The following is a 21618-nucleotide window of genomic DNA, read 5'->3' as shown; positions in this document are numbered from 1 at the left end:
TTCCTAAAGATAGAATAATCTCAGTAAAGCTTTTATTAAAAAGAAGGAAAAAAGTATTGTAACTGGATTATTAATTTAATTGTAATAAATTTTAGAGTTTTGTTGCACATGTGTACATATAAATGCCACTTTCCAAGGGGCATAGGAAGATTTTTGCTCATCTCCTGGGGCACCCACTGTCCAGTGCTTCATTCCCTTATGGTATGTGCCACAGTAGCAATGTGTTTCTAGACAAGGGCTGAGGAAAGGAAAGGAAAGACCCTACCTGTGTCTGCATTGCAGGGTGGGGCTGATGGTACAGCCAGGAGAGGAGAGATGACTGCAGGATGTTCAGGGAGCAGCAGCCAGTTGTACTCTTAGCGAGTCACTACCAACAGGAGAAGTGTCAGCCAGCTAAACTGAGGGTGCTCACTCTTGGAGCCTGTTTCTGCCAAAAGCCATGTGATCTGCAAAATCCATCAAGCTGTCCAGAACAGCTCCTGAATTAGGCCTGCTGGCAGAGTAGGACTCCTGGTTCCTTCTGGTGCCCTCTCTGCTGTGTGCTATCTTTTCTCTTCTTGCTTCCAGGACAGTCTGGGAAGGGCAGTGCTAAATCAGTGTGTGTCTGATGGGAAATGCTGAGGTAGGTGAGCTTCTCCGTGAGCTGTTCAGTATGAGTCTGTCACTAATCTTGCTTTGAAGAAGCTGGACTCCTGACAGGTTTTGAGCCACTTCCCATCCAGTTACTTAAGGCAATCCCCTTTAACTCCCTTTCAGAAAGCACTTAATTTGCAGAGGGTTTTACTGTCATCTGAATAAGGACATCCTTCCCAGTAAGTAAATGTGGTTGTTCAAAGGCACTAAATGATTAGAGTGCCCTAGGCATAGCATCAAAAATGTGGTTGCATAAAAACTGTAGTAGTCACAGGCTCCAGTGGATCTGACCTTGCTGTTCTCTGTGTCTCTGAACAAGGAAGGAGCAAACCACCAGGAGGATTGAGATTAGTGTATGATCTGTGGCCTCTTTCCCACAGGTTCAGATGGCCTAGGGACAGAAGCAGGGCTATGGTCAAGTTCATGGCCAGAAATATTGGTTGAATGGGAAACAAAACTGCCAGGTAAATGCTCCTGGTTCAGCCTTGAGAGGGATCTTGCCTAGATTAATACAGGAAGTGGTCAGCAGAGATGGGAACTGGAAGCTGATTCTCCAAAGTCTTATAGCCTGAAATCCCAGGAAGTGCAGGATTTTGTGTCTTAGCTCTTTTATACCAGGTTGTAGCTGAAGCCTGTTTCTTTTCAAGTGAGATTTATTCTCACAGTGCACCATTTTATCTCCTCACTAGTATTCCAGGCCAGGCCCCACTATGTTTTGAATTAATTCCCTGCTTGTTTTTGTGGAGGCTGCAAGAGTTTCCAGGCATGCCTGAAATGAAACACCCAAGCCAAAGTACAGTGCTCTCTCTTGCTGTATATCCTTTGCTGTGCAGGCTGTTGGGCCTGTGGAGACTTCTTGTAGGTCTCATTTGGTGACACAGCCTTACCCTACTCATACCTCTGTTAAACATGCAGCAATAACAGATTCTGCATTCTAATATTCCTTCGTTTTTTCCTAATATCATTTTAACCTCTGTCAAACTCCTATCAGTTACATCCACACACACACCTTAAGTAAGGCATCAAAAAAATGAAGCTATTTATTTACTTCTGCAGACTGTTGTTAAAACCTTCTGTTTTCTCATAAAACCTTCTTTTTCCTTTTTTTTTTTTTTTTTTTTTGTTTTCTTTGGCCATTTCCTGAGCACTGGCTCAATACAATTCAAAACTGGGCTATAAGATGTCGTATAGTTGTATTTACCTCTGATCTGGCAAGTCATTGTCAATTTTTCCCTCATGTCTTCATTCCTAGTGGGCAAAAAAGAAAGTTTCAGCTTCAGGAAAGCCTTTTCCACTTTAATTCAAAAGAATTTAATAATGAATGTTTTATTGCCAAGTGGTCCTTACTTTTCTGCAGCTGTAGATTTACAGGACTTCAAAGCTGGATGATTAAGGTGCAGCTTTAGTTTGCAGCCAGGCAAGCCAAACAACCTAAACTTCAAAGGATGGGAGTGTTCTTTAATGTTGTGGGCTCACCCTTTGTGTTCAGCAAACGGAACTGCTGGGGAAAATGCCATGTGCAGCAGACAAGTGATGTGGCTGCCACTCCTGGGAGGGGGTCAGCTGGCTGCTGAGAAGAGCAGCCCATGCCCAGCAACCTCAGGATATTTGATGGCTCACAATTAGGCCATTTTTGCATGATGTCGACCTACAAGACTTTCAACTTTGCTTTTAGTATTCTTAAAGCTTCTGTCTCTGGGGACCTCCAAGGCTGGTCATGCTAGTGGCAGGATTTGAACCTGACCTCTGTTACCTCTCTGCTTCATTTTGTCTGTGCCGATTGTTGTCCTCTGATGTGTTCACAGGGTGAATGGTTTTATACACATTATGAAAGTTGAGAGGCTGTCCTGGCAAAAGGAAGCATTCAATCCATACAACACTATGATTTGAGGGGAATAAGGTACAGGACCGGAAATGAGAATGCCTTGCATCTATGGCAGTCATTTTGAAAAGGGGCCACTGTGATTTTGTTTTTCTGCTAGTACTTCATGCTGTTCACCCAACCATGTATCTCCAGTTTGATATAGCAGGGGTAGCAAAGAGAAAAAAGGAGCTTAGACAGATCCATCATCAGGTGGACCTGGAAATTGTGATAGTGTGCGGCTTTTCTTTCAACTCTGAAGACCAAGCGATGTGACCTAACCCTTTGTGTTTTATTAAACCCTTTATTGCACTTACCTGGTGGGTGCTCCAGTTCAGAAAGCAAAACAAAAGCCTCATGATGAGAGAGAAAAGGGCCTGGATAATTCTTACTTATTGAATTGGTGTGTTATTTACTAGGATTGTTTCCTTGATTAGAAATCAGTCTTAAAAATCCCTACAAATAAATTCATTTCATAGGCTTGGGATGCAGCAAGGTGCAAGCATGCAATGGTGATACCCTGAGGTGGTATCTGAGATCAAAGCAAGATGCTTGGGTGTAGAGGATGAGTCCACAAACAGTCTGGATCCTGACTGTACACTTGACTGTTTCGAGCTGTTGGTGCCCCCAGGAAATGGTGTGCTGGACTCCATGGGCTGGGAGATATGAAAGGAGCTGGCAGGACGCCACAGAGACATGTCTGTTCTTCAGTAAAGGACTTGCAAAGCCATGTGGCCCTGGTGCTCATCTCCCTCATCAGTATTAAAATCTGAGTGGAATCTAGGGTTTTGTGGGTTCTGGGCCACTGTCTCCAAGGGCTCTGGGATTCAGCAGCCAGAGGGGCCAGTGCTGCCAAGAATCGTGGTGCCCCAGAGGCAGAGTCGGCCAACACTGCGCCGCCTCTCAGGGACCCCTGTGCGCGCTGCTGATAGAGCGGCGACTTCAGCTCACCAGATAAAGCTCTCCAGAGAGAGCAGGTGCCAGGCAACCTCTGAGTTTGTGAGACACAGTACATTCCTAATTTCCTATGTGGCTTTCCCGTTTTGAGAGCACTGCTTTGATGAGAAAATGGCCTCCTTTCCTCTCCCGTCCTGTGCTGGGAGAACAAGCTTCAAGCTGTTCAGCTTTTTTCCTTTCATTCTTTGCTCTCTGCTTTCTAGGGCTGGCTCTGCCTTTGCAGTTCCACACAACCAACCCTCTAAACAATATTCTTTGCTTTGTGACAATCCACGTTTGATTAATCTGGGTGCCTGGATGTGGTAGCTGTGTTTTTTATTCTGAGTCTGATAGCTGATAGCCAGTGTCGTACTGGAAATCATTGGGTGTCTCTGTATCTCAGTTCTCCACTGGTATGTAGGACTTTCTCATTGTGGCATTCAAAGAATTTTTTTGTTTTTTTGTTGAATACAGCAAAGGCATCTTTCCACTGATGCACAATATAACCTGGGAAAGTAGTTTCAATCTCTGTGCTTGTTCTCCCAGAACACTTATGTTTAATTCTATGTGAAAAGCATGTTGCAACGATGGAGAATAATTTTTTAGTTTCTTTGATTTATTTGTTAATAGCTAAAGCATACACTGAAATAATCACTTCTGTTTTCATAGACTTATGATTAGTTTGCAGTTACTGTTGTGTGACTATTCCATACTTGAAAAAGGCCGTCCAAGCTGTGTTGGATGTTTTTAATTGGACAGAACAGTAACAGTGCTGGACTAGATGATGTTAGTCTTAGAATAAAGGAGTATGGTATAAAGAATTCTTTCTACTCTTGGCTTCCTGAGAATCAGCCCTCCTCATATTTAGACTCATAGAAAGGAGTAGAATATCTACAAACAGGAGCATTTGAAGCTTACAAGTGCTTGACTGTGCATTTAGAAATATGCTCCTTCATTATGGTCATTACAAACATGTAATGTTTTCACAATTAGGCATCCGGATAACCTAGCTGATAATCTTAAATTAAACAAGGCACGAGAATTGAAACCTCTCTGGAAGGCTGGAGAAGCAGTGTCTGTTTGGCAAGTGCTTGCAGGTTTGCTTCGGAGACCGTGGATTGAGTTTTCACTTAGAGGTAACTGGCAGAGACAGACTTTGAAGACAGGAGTTTACTGCTGTCTTGGTTTCTGCTTTCACAGTATGAGCCGTTTAAATAAAGAACATAATACATTGGAACCTTTAACATGTCTTTAATTCTAGAGCAGTGAAACTGGCTGCAGTCACAAGCCATGCAAGCTTATAGCCCTGTTACTTTTCCCTATGTTTTTGATTTATAGCCCCTTTTAGGGATTTTCAAGCTCATCTGATGTCCTTAATTAAAAAAAAAAAAACATACAAGGGAAGAGTAGGGGACACTTGCTGTGTTCCCCTCAGTCCTTCTGTTCCCTGACTGAGGCTCTGACAAATCATGAAGCCATCAGTTTGGGGTTTTTTTCCAGCCTTGCAGACCATTAACCAAAATGGTTCTTCGATTCCAAACCATGTCCTCCCAGCCCCCAGTGTGCCACAGCTTTACTACAGATACATAATTCATTATTTGGAAAGCTGCTGTTTTAATGTAATATTAAACAGGCAGCAGCTCAGCAGGTGTCCCCAAGGTAGGGATGGCTGCATGCTGCTGGCAGCAGCTGCTGCCTTTAGGCTTATCAAGATTTCTTTGTTTTGAAACGGAAGCTGGAAGGCTTTTTAATATGTGCCCTGTCATTGGCCGAGCAGATCCTGGTTTCTGGCTGTTATTCTGCCTTTGACTACAAAGACAAATTCTTATAACACATTCTGCCTGCAATGGCTGCATACAGTTCTATGCCCTGGAGAAAGGAGCAGGGTGAGGAGAGAGAGGAGGCTCACAAGGCAGATATGTGTGCTCTGTTTCCTCCTTGCATTTTTCTTAGTGGACCAGCCAGGCTCAGTGAATGTGTGCAGCAGCCCAACTTATGTCAGCATTTTCAAAATGGGCTTTCTGCTTCTATAAGCACAAAAATAAACACATATATTGTCTATAGAGGGCATTCCAAATAGTGAGGATGATATTCTTCTGGTCTCATGCAAGTTCTAGTTCTCTGTGGCCTAAATCTGTATAATTAGATTTAATTTATGTTGTTCATACCACTGGCAGAATCAGCTCAAATAGCAATGCTGGCATATTTTCATTTAAGTAGCATATCACAATGAGCATTGAGCAAGGCTTTTCCGTTCTTTGGGATAAGAATTTCAGCTTCTGTATTTGAACAGCATAAAATACGCTGATGGCTTGGTTTCCCCAGAATATGTGGGTCTTAAAATGGCCACATGTAAACTGCATGGGCAGTGTTTCTTGCTGTGGAGATAACTGGGGTGTAGTTACAGAGTGTAGCTGCCCAGTGCAGTCATCCACGCAGCAAATATGCCCTTGCACCTGGGGAAAATTGCTCTATTACACTTGGTTGCTGTACATACCTGTGTTAGCCTTCAGGACTTTTGGGGCAGGTTCCTGCCAGTTGTAATGTCTCCTGAGCATTTGCTTCCTTTCTGTGCTCCATTGTGAAAATTCTTTTAGTTTCCACTGTTAAAAAAGAGACCCTGTCTTTCTAGGGCTGTGACCTATCTTTGATCTGTATCCTTTGCTTGAAACATGACAGACCTGCAAACTTTCAAATAACCTAAGATGGCTTAGAGGACATTTTGGAAGCATAGTGTAGCCCTCTGTAGGTGTCAGTGTGCTTTGCTAAGAGACTGTGGGTCTGGTGTAGTGGGGAGGAGGCTGCTGACCCAGGTTTTCACATACTAGGGTTTCCCTTTTGCCAGCTAACCATGCTGGATGAAGAACATCAGGACAGATCATGTATACTACAGTGCTTTGCAGATCTAGGAAGACCAGTGAGAGTTCCAGGACTTCTGTGGGAAGGATGTCACTTCACTGGGGTTTGCCCTAGCCCACGAGTACGGAGATGTCCAGCTGGGAATGCTGTACCAGCTTGGAAGCTGTTGTTTGGAGGAGCTGGGTGGCAGCAGCTCAGTGGCTGATTGTCTGGGTGCTGGTGAACTTTCTGCACAGTAATGCTTGAGGCAGTTCTGCTGTGCTGGATGAAAACTGTGAATAGTCTCAAACTCTAAATTGTGCTTCTGTGAGCAGTCTGCCTGGACTGTCAGCTCTCAGGTTATGCACCTGAGCTTTAGCCTCTGCCTCTACAGCTCGAGGGTGACTGTGTCAGCTTGTGAGATGAGACACTACCCATGTGCAGGCCTTTGGCCTAAGATGGAGACACACAGCTGTCAGAATGGGATGCACTGGAGGGGTGCATCTGTATGTAATACTGGCAGTGAAGGTTGCAAGACAGAACTTCCACTGGGAAATCCAGAGTCAGAAGCATTCTGTGAAACATACCCTTGAACTTCAGTGGGAACAAGGCCACCAGAAGACGTTGTTGTTTTCCTAACAGATTTTTTAATTTCTTTTAAAAATCTGATCTAAACCAGCATCTTTCTGAAAAGTGAGGTTCTATCAGCTAATAATTAACCACTTCAAAGAAACTTCTGTGGGCATTCTGATAATGCCATTAACTGGGAGGAGTTTGTTCATCACCAGTGAGTGGATAGAATTAGAATTGATGTTTCTAAGCATTGTTCTGGTAGCAGTTCACTGACAGTTGTCCTAAAGCACAAAGAATTGAGGCCCAGCTTTTTGCACTGCCCAGCCTGGAGTCCTTTAGCCATCCAGAGTTGTGTTCTGAGTGGCTGCAGTGCTGGGCCTGAGTGACAAATGTGTACTTCCCATGTTTTCCCAAGGAGTGTTGTTATGACAGTGAAGAATGCTGCATGCTACAGTCATGCTTAGAAGGTTTATTGGTCACTCAGTGCATAGCCAGATCCAGGAGGAGACTGCTGTAAAACTGTTAGTCTGTGCAAGCTGTAACAAGGCTACAGACTTGGATCAGAATATCCCTGAGCTCCTAAGTTTGGATGTGGATCAGCAGTACTTCCATCTGCATTGTCTCATCATTAGTATTGGCAAGGGCTTCCTCAGACTTGTCAACATTTTGCCAAAGGCCTGCAGTATATATGCTTTGGCATTTCAGTCCTTTTTCTGTGTTAATGTGACAAATAGCTTCGTTTTTTGTAAAAACAAAGTCTGCAACTGTTGAGTCCTTAATGATAGTCCATTAATTTGCTGCTGCCAAAACTGTGCTTGTAAAGCTTCAGTTACTTTACTAAAGAAGATAATAATGTTCGTAATTGGTTGGCTTGAATTTCTGCAGTACTCTGTATTCAGTCTACAGAGAATCAGAGTCTTTACAGGCTCAGCTAAAAGCTCTGGCATCTGCAGCCTAAGCTTTACCAGTGATGGCTTCTTTTCCATTCTCCTTAGTTCAAGGTTCAGAACATTGGCTAAGATGGGAGACGTGTAGTCTTTTAAAAATACAGTGAGGATGTCTTTGGTTAATGGTGGATTAAGTGCAGGATAAAGAAAAAATGGGCTTATGAGGGGCAAGGTGGAAGGAGAAGGTGGTTGTAGAGACATGTATTCAGAAGGCATGGACCACTTCATTCCTGTCATGGAGCAGACCTGGCAAATGTGAGCATAACAGTTCAGAAAGAGTGCAGAAGTTGGATATTATCTCTCCAATAATAAATAATTAAAGAAAAATAGATAAGAATTCACTATTCTGATGTTATGGTAAGTAATTTCTTGTCAGAATATAAAATTTTTTGTCAACTTTTGGTTTTGGTGTCAAAAATTTGAAGGAATTTATGAGAATTAGAAAATTACTTGTGGTTGCATGGTAATGCATAAAAATTATCCAGTTATTTTCATTCAGATTTTTCAAAGCATGAAGTATCATCATCTTTGGTCAGGAAGGAATTTCCTCCCTTATAATAGCATGTAAACATAACCACAGTTGGAATATATAATTTGATACATTCTTCAGAACTGTTGAGCACTTGCTGCTTTGGAGAACCATGTGGAACCATATGGCCTGTTTTGCACAACCGTGCTACTATTTTCTGACTCTTTCATTCATATATTTGTAGTTTCTTTTTTGTACCCTCAAATTAGGTTGACTTAATTTAGATGTCTCCTGCAATGTGCCTTGTAGGGACAGACACACAGCTCCTGCCAGGTGGCCTAAATTGCCTCCTTGCAAGTGTGTGGCTTCTGCTGGCCTGAGAAATAATTAATTTCTTCTCCTTTTGAATCAGAGGTTAGCAAAATGACTGTAGGCACATAGTCCAGGCAGTTCCACACTGTCACCATAAAGGCCTGGGCTCATGGTAACTCTCTAGGTCTGAAATTTGGTCAGGGAAGGCAGTAAGAGTTGGTTTTCTGGAGTGGAAGGAAGGAGGGTAAGAGAAAGCAGCTTACTCTTGGTACGAGGCTGTCTGCAGAATGTGCTGGGGAAAGAAAATGTCTTGCTCCCCCTTGTCATCTCCTCTTGCCATCACCAGGTCTTCTTCCATGAGGGGATGAAATTGCTTCTTTCCTCCTTACCCCACCCAGCACACCTGTAGAAGTATTTTGTTATTCTAAGACGGACAGATCATGAGGTGAACAGCTCCCTGAGAGCTGGTGACATGTCAGACAGATTCTCAAGGAAAGGTTTGTGAGTTCTGAAGCACAACTGTGTGTGAATGGAAGAAGATGAACTGCAACTATGCCTAAGTTCCCAACACTTTCAGATTCTTTTCCATTAGGAGCTCTGTCAAGGAAAGCAGTATTAGCATTGGCAGGGCAGCACCCTAGATTTGTCTGCTTTGTCAGTAGATACTGCTGTAAGAGGCAGTGGAAGTGCCATTGCACGGTGAGGACTCCACCTAAGAAGCCTCTGTCATGATACAGGTCTTGAATTGAACATGCTCAATCTCCACAGTAACCTCCTATCAGGAACCATTATCTGAGTCAAGAACCAGAAGGGTTAAAGTAGTCTAACTCCTGAGGCATCTTTGGGCATGATTAGAATATTGGTACTCTGGAATTCTCTCTTGGGATGAAACATGCAAGTCTCAAAAAAGGTGGTGTCGTGCAGCTCCTAGAAACTGCTGGTGTAGTATTTGTTGCTTATGTTAATTATTGCTGATTGAGTCCTCTTTGCAATCCTCCTTCCTGGCCTCCTAAACTAGCTGTGACCATGCTGGAAAGTTTTCATCCCTTGCTGCCAGCTAGTAGAAGCTGATAACTAAGCAGTTAAAATAAAGCTTGTTTGTAGGGATACTCTATGGCATTCAGAGCACATCTCACAAGCTCCTGAAACCCCTGTATTTGGGGAGGCAGTGTGATCATTGTTAAAGTCTGTTCCTTGTATGGAGCAAAGCAGTAGTGGCAGAAGGGGGAGGAATTGGTGCCTGAGCTGTGCTGGTACAAGGGAGATGCTGCGTCCTTAAAAAAAAATGTACTTAGTTGCATGATATGCCTGGGCTCATCTGCACTCTAAATATTGGGCTGCTGCAATAGAAGTGGCCTTTCCCCCATTGTGAAGTCACTTCAGCCCCTGAGCTGTATCTCGTGGCCACAGTGAGCAGCACATCCCAGGCAGCAGAGTAGTTCTCTCTTGTCAAATATTGCAAATAACTGAAAACAGGGAGACATGAGAGCATGGGTGTACTAGTACCATAAATGTGTTTTTAATGCCAGAAACATAACTTAAAGATGACTGAGCCTTTTTTATTGAGATTTTGAGAAGTTCAGACAAGGGCAGATAAAACACATTAAAGACAAATCAGCTCAATTAGACTCAAACATTACACAACACTGAACTCATGTAAGCAGATTTTACAAGCAGAAGTTCAAGGTGAAGCTGGTGTGCAATTCTACTTACTTTTTCTTGAAGAATACTTGAAGTTATTTTTCTCCCTTCCTCTTACCTTGCATCATTTTTTTTTCTGCTTGCTGTGGTTCTTGGAGTGTGACATCACTTTTCTAGCATTTGGCCTACCTGGAATATGGGTTCTGTTTATTTCCAAGCATTGCTTTATTTGAAGTGGTTGGTAGTCTTAAACAGTTCTTCACTTTAATGAACAGATAAAAGTCTACAGTAATAAGGTCACATGCATTATCAAGAAAGACATCTCCAGGCAGGAGAGTCAAGCTAACCAGACACAGGTTTTATGTATAACAGGTCAAAAATTTAGTTTAACCTTCATTTCTTTCATATAGTTTCAGTAATCCTACACTTCATCCTGACAAATGACACAGATCACTAGCCTTAGGTTTATAAGGGTTTTCTGTAGGACATGTACCAGTACAGAGAAGCTTTATTAGTGTCTCTGTTCATGTTAAATCTTGTCAGATGCTTTTGCATAAGAAACCACAGCTCTGAGGTCTCATCTCTTTGTTGGTGCATTTTTAAAGCAGTTTAATGGCTTCTGAAACCACAGAAGGCATGGGAGGGGAGAAGAGATCACAGGGCTTTTGGATTACTTAATAGATGGTAGTGGCTTTAGAATGCTTGCCTGCTTTTACTTCATTCTCTGGGATGAGGTCTAAGATATGGCATCAAAAAACCATTTACAGACTCATCACAATCCTCTGCAGTGATTTTAACTTGGAAAATTTGATCAACTTCTGCTTCAACTTCTGCAACCAAGGAGCTTGGTGAAATAAAAGTGCTTAAGGAAATTAGACATTTAATATTTGACTGAGAAGTTGATGAGATTTAAGTGCATGCTTGTAAATCCTGCCCTAAGAAAATGTGAACCGTGTCAGTTTGAGCTGAACTTCCTCATTGCAGTAAAAGGTATTTGACATTTCCTTTTTGTCATTGACACAGCCAAATGAATATTGAATGTTAAAACCACCCTAAGCTCCTTCCAAACTGTGGAAATGAAACACCTTTCACCTACAAAGGTGTCTGTTTCTTTAGAGAAAAATGTGATTATGTTGTCCATTGGAACTGTGACACAATGAATTTATATTGATCAAAGCTTGTTTCTTTCATTTGCACTCCACATGATACTAAATTCTTGTGCCTTGTTTTTTCTTAGTTTTGTATGCCTCTTAAAATACCATCATGTATCAGCTCCAAATCAACTTCCAGCTCATATATTCCATATATAAATAGATGGGTGGGTGGCAGTAGATGGACAGATACAAAGAAAAAAAATCATGGCAAGCACACATCACTGTTTACTGTACTGTTTAATTCCTCACAAATCATACCCCTACTGGGAAACTCCCTGTTTTCCTTGTTTTTATCTTACTCCTTGGCTACTTCAGATTTTGCTTGCTGTTTTTTCTGTTCTCAGGCAGCATAAATGGACCATTTCAAGATGAATTTCATATTCACAGAAATTTCCCCCTTTTATTAAATAATAATTCAGAAGAAAAAGGAAGAAAAAAGCAGAGAAATTTAAACTGATGCTGGTGGCAGGTTATCCCAGGATTCAGATGTAATAGACAGGGTCTATCTCCAGCATTCAGCCTTGTGAAAACTTTTGGTTGGGGTGGCAAGTGCTCAAGGTAGAGGTTCAACATTAGCTGGAATTGAAGGTGGGAAGACTGAAGAAATGAAATTAGGTTTCAAGTGTCTAGTCAAAGCATTCTTAATGAACTTTTGCTTACTCATTGATATTTCTTTCATCTCTTGATCCAAAGATCAAGATTGGTTTTCTTTAGGTTTTTTTTCCCTGCTGTGCAAAGAAAGACTCCCTCTAACAGAGCTGCCCTTATTCTTGACAGAATTCTTCTCCTCATTTTTCAGCTTCTTTCATTATCAGGGTGATCTTTGAGCCTCAAATTCTGATGCCTTAAAGTCAATCATAAGGACCAGGCCAGGGAAGATGAATCATCGCAATTGCTCTTTTCAGCAGCGAGCGCTAGTTTTTGACCATTTCTCAAGGTCCTTGTTGCTGCTTGTCTGCACTCAAAGGCTTCCTGTCGCTACCTGCTGCAGCACTGAGGGCAGACACGTCAGCTGGGCTGTGTTTCCCACCAGCCACCCTTCCCATCCAGGCCGGAGCTGCCGCTCGCCTCCCGCGCGTGGCCGGCTGGAATCCACTCCCTGAGAGCCGAAGCTGCTGTCCACAGCAGAGCACTGCAGACACTCCACAAACCGGGCAGGGTGTGCACATACACGGGCTGCTGCTGGGGGTGACTTCTCATATAAGGGTGATACACAAGCACATCAGTAAGAGGAATGATGTAAGAAAAGGATGAAAGGCAAACCAGAGGGAGGAGGTGGAAGTAAAAGAAGTTACCTAAGCAAAGGAAGAAGCTGCCAACTTCAGAACTCAACAGCAGCTGTGCTTGAGAATATAAAAGTTGCTCCTTTTACATGCAATGAGGCAGTCTCATCTTCCATGCAGAAGTCCAGTCCTGTTCCCCCTGAATTTCTTTTCCATACAGACAAGGGGATCTAAGGCTTGGCTTCACAAGTGATCTTAAGAAGGTTAAGCTTGAGTGAATGAGGTTCAAGGCAAACAAAAAAAAAATCAAGCTTTTCCTCATTGGAAAGAGCTGTATAAAGGCAGAGATGCAGCCTCTCTGTTGCAGGTTCTTTGAACAGGAACACAGGGCAGGACAAGTAAATATGACAAAATGATACCTTATGTTTTGCACATTCCAGTGAATGCTTACCTGTCTAAGGATGGTCAGAAAAAGAATTTTCAGTAAACAGGGCCTTGAAGAGTAGATGGTGACTCCTGCTGCTGTTGCAGCACCCCATCTCACCTTCAGCAAGATTTAGTCCCAGTGGTTTTGAATTTAACCTTCCCTTTTGTGGGGCATGAGGGGGAAGCTGAAAGGAGGATAATTTCTAAGGATTGAGAGGTGGACATTACTCTGAGGTGACTGCTGCCATTAACAGTCATGGCTCCCAAGCCATATGAAATGAAGAAATTGTGAGTGGAGGCAGAGGAGAGCAGTTCTGCCTAAGTTAGTCTGGCCCTGGAGAGAGAGCATTTGTGCACTGCAGCTGGGGGCCTGGAGCTAAACTTTCCTCCAGGCTAAGATACCTACCAGGATATGTAAAGCACTTTGACAAAGGTATCGTGGGACAGGGGCAGCAAAGCATCCAAATCAGCTGGGACCTGCAGCCCTTTTGATGGGGAGCAACACCAAACAAGTCTCTTCATCCTTCTAGGCTCTTACATGTACTGTGTATGCTGACATGGTTGCTATCATCTTTCCCACTCTTCACTTTGTTCGGTTTCCGTACACTGGATGAGAGGCAAATCAAGCTGCCAATTTGCCTTGTGGATAAGGATGAAATCCAGAGCATCCTGTCCAGCATACACAGCAAGTCTGCAGCAAGCAACTGAACACAGGATCCCCTGGTCGCAGGCTAATGCCAAAGCAGGTGGGCTGTTCATCCCCAGAGTTAAGACCCTTGTTCCTGCCACATCTTTTGAGACACTTGCACTCTGTTTGTGTTTGCAGACAGTTTTGTTTTTGGTTTGGAGATTAAAGTGGCTTTGAGCAAAATGACTGGAATGTCTGCCCATGGCAATCCTGAGCTATGCAGGGTTTGTCTCTGAGACCCAGTCCTGTTTATATGGAAGCTTGATTAAAGATGAGCGAGAAGGAGCTGGAGCTCCCTTAGTGGCAGAGAAGAGGTGTGAATTCAGTACCTGAATATGAACTTCATCCTGCTGTGAGAGGCAAAACTAAAATTCTGTCTCCAAATGTTTCTGGGCAGGAAGATTTGAAATTGTTTTCCTAAAACAATTCCTAAAATCTAGTGTGTTTGAATTGATGGAGTGCTGTGCTTCCAATTCAAACCTGAAATCCATGATAGGATCCTGCTTTGTGTCTGAGTCCGTAAAAGAAATTGTCTGTGAATTTCAGGTAAAATTCTAGACTTCAAAGAAGTTTCTTGTGACATTGTTTCCTTGGGCTGTTTATTTATTTATTTGTGGAGGTTGTTGGGGTTTTTGGGTTGTTTTAAAGAAGATCTAGGTGTTTGAATTGGCTATTTCTCATTCTTGTGACTGCCAAGACTGAAAAGCTGTTGAATGTCACAACAATGCAGAGAGAGATGTGTCTGAGCTCTGCCTTTTAGAAACCCCTAATTTTTCTGCTTGATGCCTCAAGGTTGTGGTGGAAGGAACCAGCCAAGTGTACAAAGAAATAGGAGTAAAATGTTACTAAAAGAAAAATGTTTACAGGGAGGTCTCCATGCTCTGCCACTGGATAGTCACATTATGCTAACACAAGCGATTCTGGAATGCATTCTTATTTCTAATCTGGCCTTCATGTGTGGAGTTGCTTTCATTTGCTTGTACTTGCACGTCTAGTGACTTCTGACTCTCCCACAGGCAGATTGTAGGGTCATGGCCTTGCTCCTATTTCAAGTTTCATGGAGGAACTATATGTAGTCTTTGGCAGAATCTCAGGTCTGGCATGTACAGAAATCTGGTTTTCCCATCCAGTTTTTGCTTTTTGCAGACTCAAATAGAAGTTTTTATTTTTTCCCCCTAAATGCTTGCATGAAAACTGTCTATGAAGGTTTAGAAAGCAGCTGGCTGGTCCAAAACTGCATCTTAGGGGAAGGGGACTTGTAGTCAGGTCCCTCTGGTACAGTAATTCCTTGGGAAGATGCTGATGCCAGTTTTGCAGAAGTCCAGTAATTCATCATCCTCTTCTTGTTGTGCTTCTTATGGCAATCTTTGTATGGGTTAGTGCAGCTAATTCCACTGAATTTACAGTTTGTGATTAATTCTAAGACAAGCTTCTGGTCTCTTCTTGCCCTTCATGGCTTGCGTGGGCAAGATCTCATCTGATCCCTTTAAACTTAAGAATAAGATGTATTTTAATCTTGACCAAACTCAGTTGTTTGCTGGTGGTGGGAGCCATACAGTAAATGTCTTTTTGAATCTGTTTCATTCCTTTGAAGAATGATAGCCTAGCTTGAGCTCAGGCCACCTATGTGCCAAATGCCACATCCTGAAACCCGTTTCTGATGTGTACTGAGGGCTGTGGAAAGCCTCTTTCAATTGTATCTCCTATGAAACATTAGATTGTGAGAAAGGGTGTGTCAGTAGGTCAGCTGGGTAAGGTGCAAGAATTTGACTTCACGGTCTCTGCATTCACCAAGAGGCTGAGTATGCTGGTAAAAAATCTTTAGGCAGTGGCAGGAATTCCACAGGCTGCAGTTTCCTGCACAGACAGTTTTGTATGCAGAGGATGAAGTATGGCATCCTCACAGTGGAAGATGGTGGACATTGATCTGTTCAGATGCCTGCACCTAGCCTTGAGCTAGAGAGCTGTTCTCTTATATACCTTAAGGAATATGAATAATTCAGTAAATTAAAAAATGGGAGACTGTCCAAGAGGATTTGGGCGCATGTGGGGAAAAAGCATCTTGGCTTTTTTTTCTTAAGCTGTATGGCTAGTCCCTGGTGCCTGCTGTTTCTCCTCTTTACTGAAAGACTGCCTCAGTTTCCCAGTTTAGTGAATTGCTTCTTGGAGAACCACAAAATACTTCCCAATGCATCTCATTTTACCACTTCTGCTTTGCAAATCAATAAATGTTCCATGAGTGTGTCAAGGCAAGAAAACAATTAATACCAAGAAAAAGTACTTCCTTGGCTTGCAGGCAGCTCCCAGCTTGCTTCTTTCCCCAGATTAGCAAGGATTTAAGAAGCACATTTTCTGTGTATGCTAAATTATCTCTGCAGAAACCGCAGCATACCATCATTCTGCTCTTATCTCTGAATTCCACGGGCAGGCAATCTCAGCTGCTAAGCACAGGCTGGCAGCTTTAGCTTGCCAGTAGGTGCTGAAAGCCATGTAAGCGTGGAAATGACAGTGACACACAGCTCAGATGTTATCTCCTTAGCAAAGCCAAAGGCAGTTTCTATGGTGATGGAGAAGCTCCAGGCTGCTGGGGATGCAGCTGCTGAATTGGATAGGATCAGTAGCCTTTTCATACAGAGGCTTTTCTAATAAAGCTTTTATGTGTTTATGTGGCACTCACTAGGTTTTATCCAGCTCTGGAACATAAAATGAAGGGTGAGGGAAGATTTAAATTGTTGGTGTGAGTGCTGACCTAAAAATGAAACAGGAAAAGCAGGGTCAAAATATTCCGAGTATTGAAGTATCCACAAGGGATGGTTTTTTGTGACAGCTTGAGTGAATTTGATATTCTGGTCAGTGTTTTTCTGCACACCAACATTAATAACTCCTGAAATTCTTACATCAATTAGAAGAGTCCGAATCATATCCCCAGCTCTTAACTTTCTTCTGAATTGGATCCAAAATCAGAATGGGTCTCTTTCTCTGTATTGAGACTATAAATATCCCAGAGACTTGGGGGAAGTGGATGATCTTGTGACTTCTACATCTGAAGCACTTTGCATGTCTTACACTTTACTTGGTCCCTCTTTTGGGTAAAAATCTCTCAATACCTCAGCACAGGTATGTGGAATTAATTTCTTATTTTTCCTATAGAGTCTTATGGCCTGTCTTTTCGTTTTTGTTATTGCTGAGACAGCAGATACAACATCTTCAGGTTTCCCACACTGGAAATGCATATTTTGCCCTTCTGCTTTGATCTTCTATCAACCTGTGCTCTGTGGGTGCGACAGAACATCTGCATGAATTGCCTGTAAAACTGCTCAATTAAAATAGTAATTTAATTATTTTGACTGAGATTTTTGGTGGTGTTCAACTTTGGTTGCTCTCTTTTAAACTGGATGCTAAAATAGATTTATATTTTGTCTTTCAGGTGGTGCAGGGGACCGGGAAAAGATGCCTGTCAATCATGAGGCTTTCCTGCTCATGGCTAATTCCCAGAATGAAATGGAAGATTGGGTGAAAGCCATCCGACGGGTTATATGGGCTCCATTTGGTGGAGGTATTACAAATAGCTCACATGCACATAAATTAAAACATTTGCCTCAAGGTAAAACATATTCTTGTGATACTAGGATACGTGTAACACTGTAAAATCATTGACATGTCTAGATAAGCTCCTGATTGTCTGAAGTGTTTTGAAGCAGGGGATGGGGTTGGTTTTTTTTTTTTTTTTTTTTTTTTTTTTTTGGTAGGGGATGGACAGGAATGAAAGGGGAGTGCACATCCACAGTGTATAACTGTCTCAGAAATGGATGGTGGTAACAAACATACTACTATTGTCAGTATTCAGTTCTTTACAGCAAAATATTCAGTGGTCCTTATGGGAATGAAGGATTCTGTCCTGTTATCTCAATTTTCTTCCATAAGAGCAGATACCAATCTTGAACATCCATACAGCCAGAAACAGCAAAACTTTAATTAAGTTAATGTAGGGCCCAGCTGAGAAGGCAAAGCTTCCACTGGCTTCAGTGGGGGTGTAGCCTGAGGAAGAAGAGGGTCAGGCTGAGTGAACACCTGTAAGGTAATACAGCTGTTGACAATCCCTGTAGTTAAAATGAACACAACATCCAGACTTTCTTTGTTGATATTATACCACAATCTTTGAATTCTCAAGTCAGTAGACTAGATAGGAGTTGTTTTTCTGGTTTTGCATGGAACAAGGACTCACAGATGTTTTCTTCTGGGTTTGGTGTTGGTGACAGCAGCTGCTGGCCTGGTACTGGACACTGTGCTTTGAAGTGGCTTACTGATGGAGTGCATGCAAACAGTGGTATCATATGCAGACAGTGCTGTGGCCTCTTGTGAGAGGTACAGATAAAAAAGTGCCAGATAAGGGTTAGGTAATACAATTACTCTTGCTGAAATGAAGTTACTAGTTTTCCTGGATCTAAGAGGGGAAAAAAGTGATCTTGATGTACTAAGATCCCACTGTGTGTTAGTAACTTTTGTCCTGGGTTTGGTTGTTTTTGTTTTTTTTGCTTGGTTTGTTTCAAGTGACTCTTGAAATTTGGGTTCTCTGGGTAGCAGCACTTGGTGTGTCTGGAGGAGATAGAGTCTCTACTGATGCAACTCTTTCCAAGGTCCTTCTTTCACTTAGCAGAGAAGGTACAAAAGTTAGCTTGTGTCTGATCTGAGGTTGTGTGTGATGCTGTGGGCAAAAAAAGCTCTCTTTGCCAGTAGAAAACTCTACTAGCAGAATTTCTCCTCAAACATGAGTATGTGCTTCCTTTGCTTCTCTTCTGAATTCCTGTCCACAGTGAAGGGTCTTTTAGACTGAGGTCAGTGCAGATTCTCCATCAGAAGTCTCAGAATCCCAGAGCTGGTATTTCTGTAGCCATTTGTAGTTGATGTTATGGTGTGTATTTTATAACTTTGCAATGTACATTCAAGAAATACTCTGAGGAAAAAGGAGACAGTCATGACAAGTGGTGCACTCTCTAGCAATAGCCATCTCTAGGGCATGATATTGCCAGCACTGCTGGTATCAGTGCAAATTTGGCTTCATGTTTTGCTTATGTTTTGTCCATCTCTTGAAGTAGTTTCAAAACAAATATCTTCAAGTAGTAAAATAATAAATAATTTTAAATTCTAATATTTTAAAACAGAACATGAGAATGGCATAAAGGTAGTGATGGATTTGCTTTTTTTGTTTGTTTCTTTCTTTATGGGGCTAGTATTGTTCTAATTAATTGGCTAATGTTCTTTACCTTTGAATTTCTCTGCAACGAGGTCAAATCATATTTTGGTCTTTTCTTTAAATGAGGCAGATACTCTTATGTTGATTCCAGAAACTGGAGCTTTATGAGGCATCAAAAAACATGAAATAATGAGAATGTGGAAGCAAGGCAGCACAGGGGAGATTAGAGCAGGGAGATAGTGCAGGGAGGAATACAGGAGCTTCTGTTTTTTGCTATTTTCACATCCTGCAGACTTGATGTGGTTCAGTGATCAAAGTCAGTAAAGGCTGCTTTAGCTATTGGTGAGAGCCAGCTTAAGCACTGTAGAAGAGAAGCAGTGGAGTTTGCAAAGTTGGAAAGAATTGCAGTTGTGCATCTATGTTTTTTCTCTGTGGATAAAAACTATGGATAAAAATCTATGGATAAAAACTGGTCAAGGACATGGGTACATGCTGGGCAGTCAGTCTAGCCTGAATTCTCTGCCCTAATACACAAATGCATTAGCCTAAAGCTAGCTTGACTGTGGCTGCTTTTTAGTCCAAGCTGCAAGAGCAGATTCTTATGTTGTGGCCACTTCTCTGAGCTGGTCAAGTTCCAGCTGCTGTCAGGAGGGGTCTTCTACCCCCCAGCAGCCATGTGCTCCACCACGCTTCCTGCTGCTGACACTGGTGCCTGTGAGTTGTGCAGTAGGAAACGACCTGGCAGGAAATAAAAGGTAGGGAGGATTAGTTTGTGGGTGGATTGATTCCTGGCCCTGCTAACCATGCAGCTGCAACGCCAGTAATTCCAATGGGGAGACATGATGGCATGGAGAGGGGCAGGCTTCTTCATTCTGCCTGCAACCCACACATACTCTGGCTTAAAGAAACCACGGAGTTGCATCCTTAGTTTCTTTGCACTTCAGAAGGAATGCATAGGAATGCCAATAACTGGGAAGCAGTAAAGATATTCAAACCGTTGTTCCCAAATATTTTTTTAGCCAGTTTGGGAAAATGATCAAACTTACACCTTCTCCATCATAATCAGAGCAGGACAGTTTCTCTGAGTGAAATTGCAGCTTAACTCAAATGTGGGAGGACAATAAACATAGATGTCTCTGTTTTAATGGAATAATTTGAACTCTGCTTTGCCACCACCACTAATTTGAGAGCCAAGCCTTATCTATCAACGCTTTTCAATATATTAAGCTAAAGGGAGGAGTTAAAAAGCAGGCTTTATTATTAATATGCAAATACCCAGCCCTGGAGAAGGTTGATATGGTGTAAAAATGAATTATGCCAAGATAAAAGGAGTGGCTTAACCACACTTTAATCTTTGCTGATGTATTGAAGAAACATAAATAAAAAAGGGTTGAGGGTACCTTCTTATGTTGATGAGAGCATATGAACTGTGCTTAAAGGTGAACAGCAAAGGCTTCTTAAAATAAAACAGAAAACTCCCCAAAGCAGCTGAGGTTCACAAATTACTGATAGAAGACACAGTCAGGTTTAAAAGCCATATGGAATGTATTCTTTGAAATACGCTTCAAATGTGGCCTTAAAATAAAATCATAAAGTTCCTAAGTCTTTTGAAGAAGAACTGTCTTGTTTATAGGGAAAATAATCTCTAACTAGTTTCCTTGAGTTTCAGACTCCTGAATTCTTGAGTCTAGTACATCTCATTTAGAGCAGGAGATTTTGTAAACTGAGATTTGAGAGTACTCCATGCATTTTGATTGTCTTAAAAAAAAATGTTTGTCACAGTGACTTGATGACAGTGAGTTTTAGGAGCACATTCTTAGAGAGGGTGATTGAAACTGTTTTCTATGATCCTTCATAACTCTGTGACAAATCTTGCTCCATGCTCGTACCACTAAAAGCTTATCTGGAGAGTCCCTCTGTGTCCTACAGTCGCACTGTTCAGTACCTGCTCATTAATGTGAAGTGCATGGAGCAGTGCCACAGTGCTAAATCAAAGGGTTTGTGGCCATAGGCTTGGGTGAGAGTGACCTTGCTCTCCCAAGCTGGATTGGAAGTTTTTGATGTAGCTGGGGGGAGAGAGAAGGTCTTGGTCTGTACAAGTGTGGTGGGACTGTACTTCTAATTTGGGGAGGTACAGCAACTGCAAAGTTCCTTTCTGTGTGCCTTCCTCATTTCTGTCTTACATCAGCTGTAAAACAGAGTTTGTCTAGGACTGAATTTCTGGCTAAGAGACCAAAACCTAAACTTTTTGGTGCCTGAGTTGGATGCCAGGTGGCATAATTCTCTCACAGCTCAGCACAAAACCAGCACAGCATGGGGACAGAATCATTCTGTGTTAATCTTGATTTATGTTTGTGTTTGTTTTCTTCTGTTTACATATTCTGTCTTGCCATGAGCAGTTCCTTGCTTCTCTGCCAGAAATGCATGTCTCAGCCCCTTTCTTTCTCCATTACTTTGTCCTAATTTCTCCTCCTCTTCATCCCAAGCTTTCATCAGTTACTTGTAATGGAGGGGAGGTGAAGCAGTTGGAAGGGATGTGTTTCGCCTTAGGCAAACATGAAGAACTTTACCCTGTGACAAAATAATTGTGTTGCCAGAGCTTCATGAATAGTTTTTCTGTTCAGGAGGAATAGTCACTGTAAAACTGGTGGGGCCTGAAGAAATGTCCACTGAAGAAGCTGTTCTACTGTCATTAATTCCAGACCCTTTCCCATATAGATAAA

General features: G+C 42.2%; 1 protein-coding gene across 1 annotated transcript in view; it reads left to right on the top strand.

Annotated features, from left to right (window-relative positions):
- Nucleotides 1–21618, top strand: part of ARHGAP22 (Rho GTPase activating protein 22) — a 108599-nt gene that overhangs the window by 56088 nt on the left and 30893 nt on the right. Inside the window, exon 3 of the mRNA XM_041415617.1 lies at nucleotides 17129–17257. Coding sequence (XP_041271551.1) covers nucleotides 17129–17257 — 129 coding nt within the window. The remainder of the gene's footprint in view (nucleotides 1–17128; nucleotides 17258–21618) is intronic.

Source organism: Onychostruthus taczanowskii, unplaced genomic scaffold (genome assembly GCF_017590055.1).
Source record: "Onychostruthus taczanowskii isolate IOZ18803 unplaced genomic scaffold, ASM1759005v1 scaffold5, whole genome shotgun sequence".
Classification (NCBI taxonomy): Eukaryota; Metazoa; Chordata; class Aves; order Passeriformes; family Passeridae; genus Onychostruthus; species Onychostruthus taczanowskii.
The sequence above is the reverse complement of the archived record's forward strand: the minus strand, read 5'-3'. Positions and strand labels throughout refer to the sequence as shown.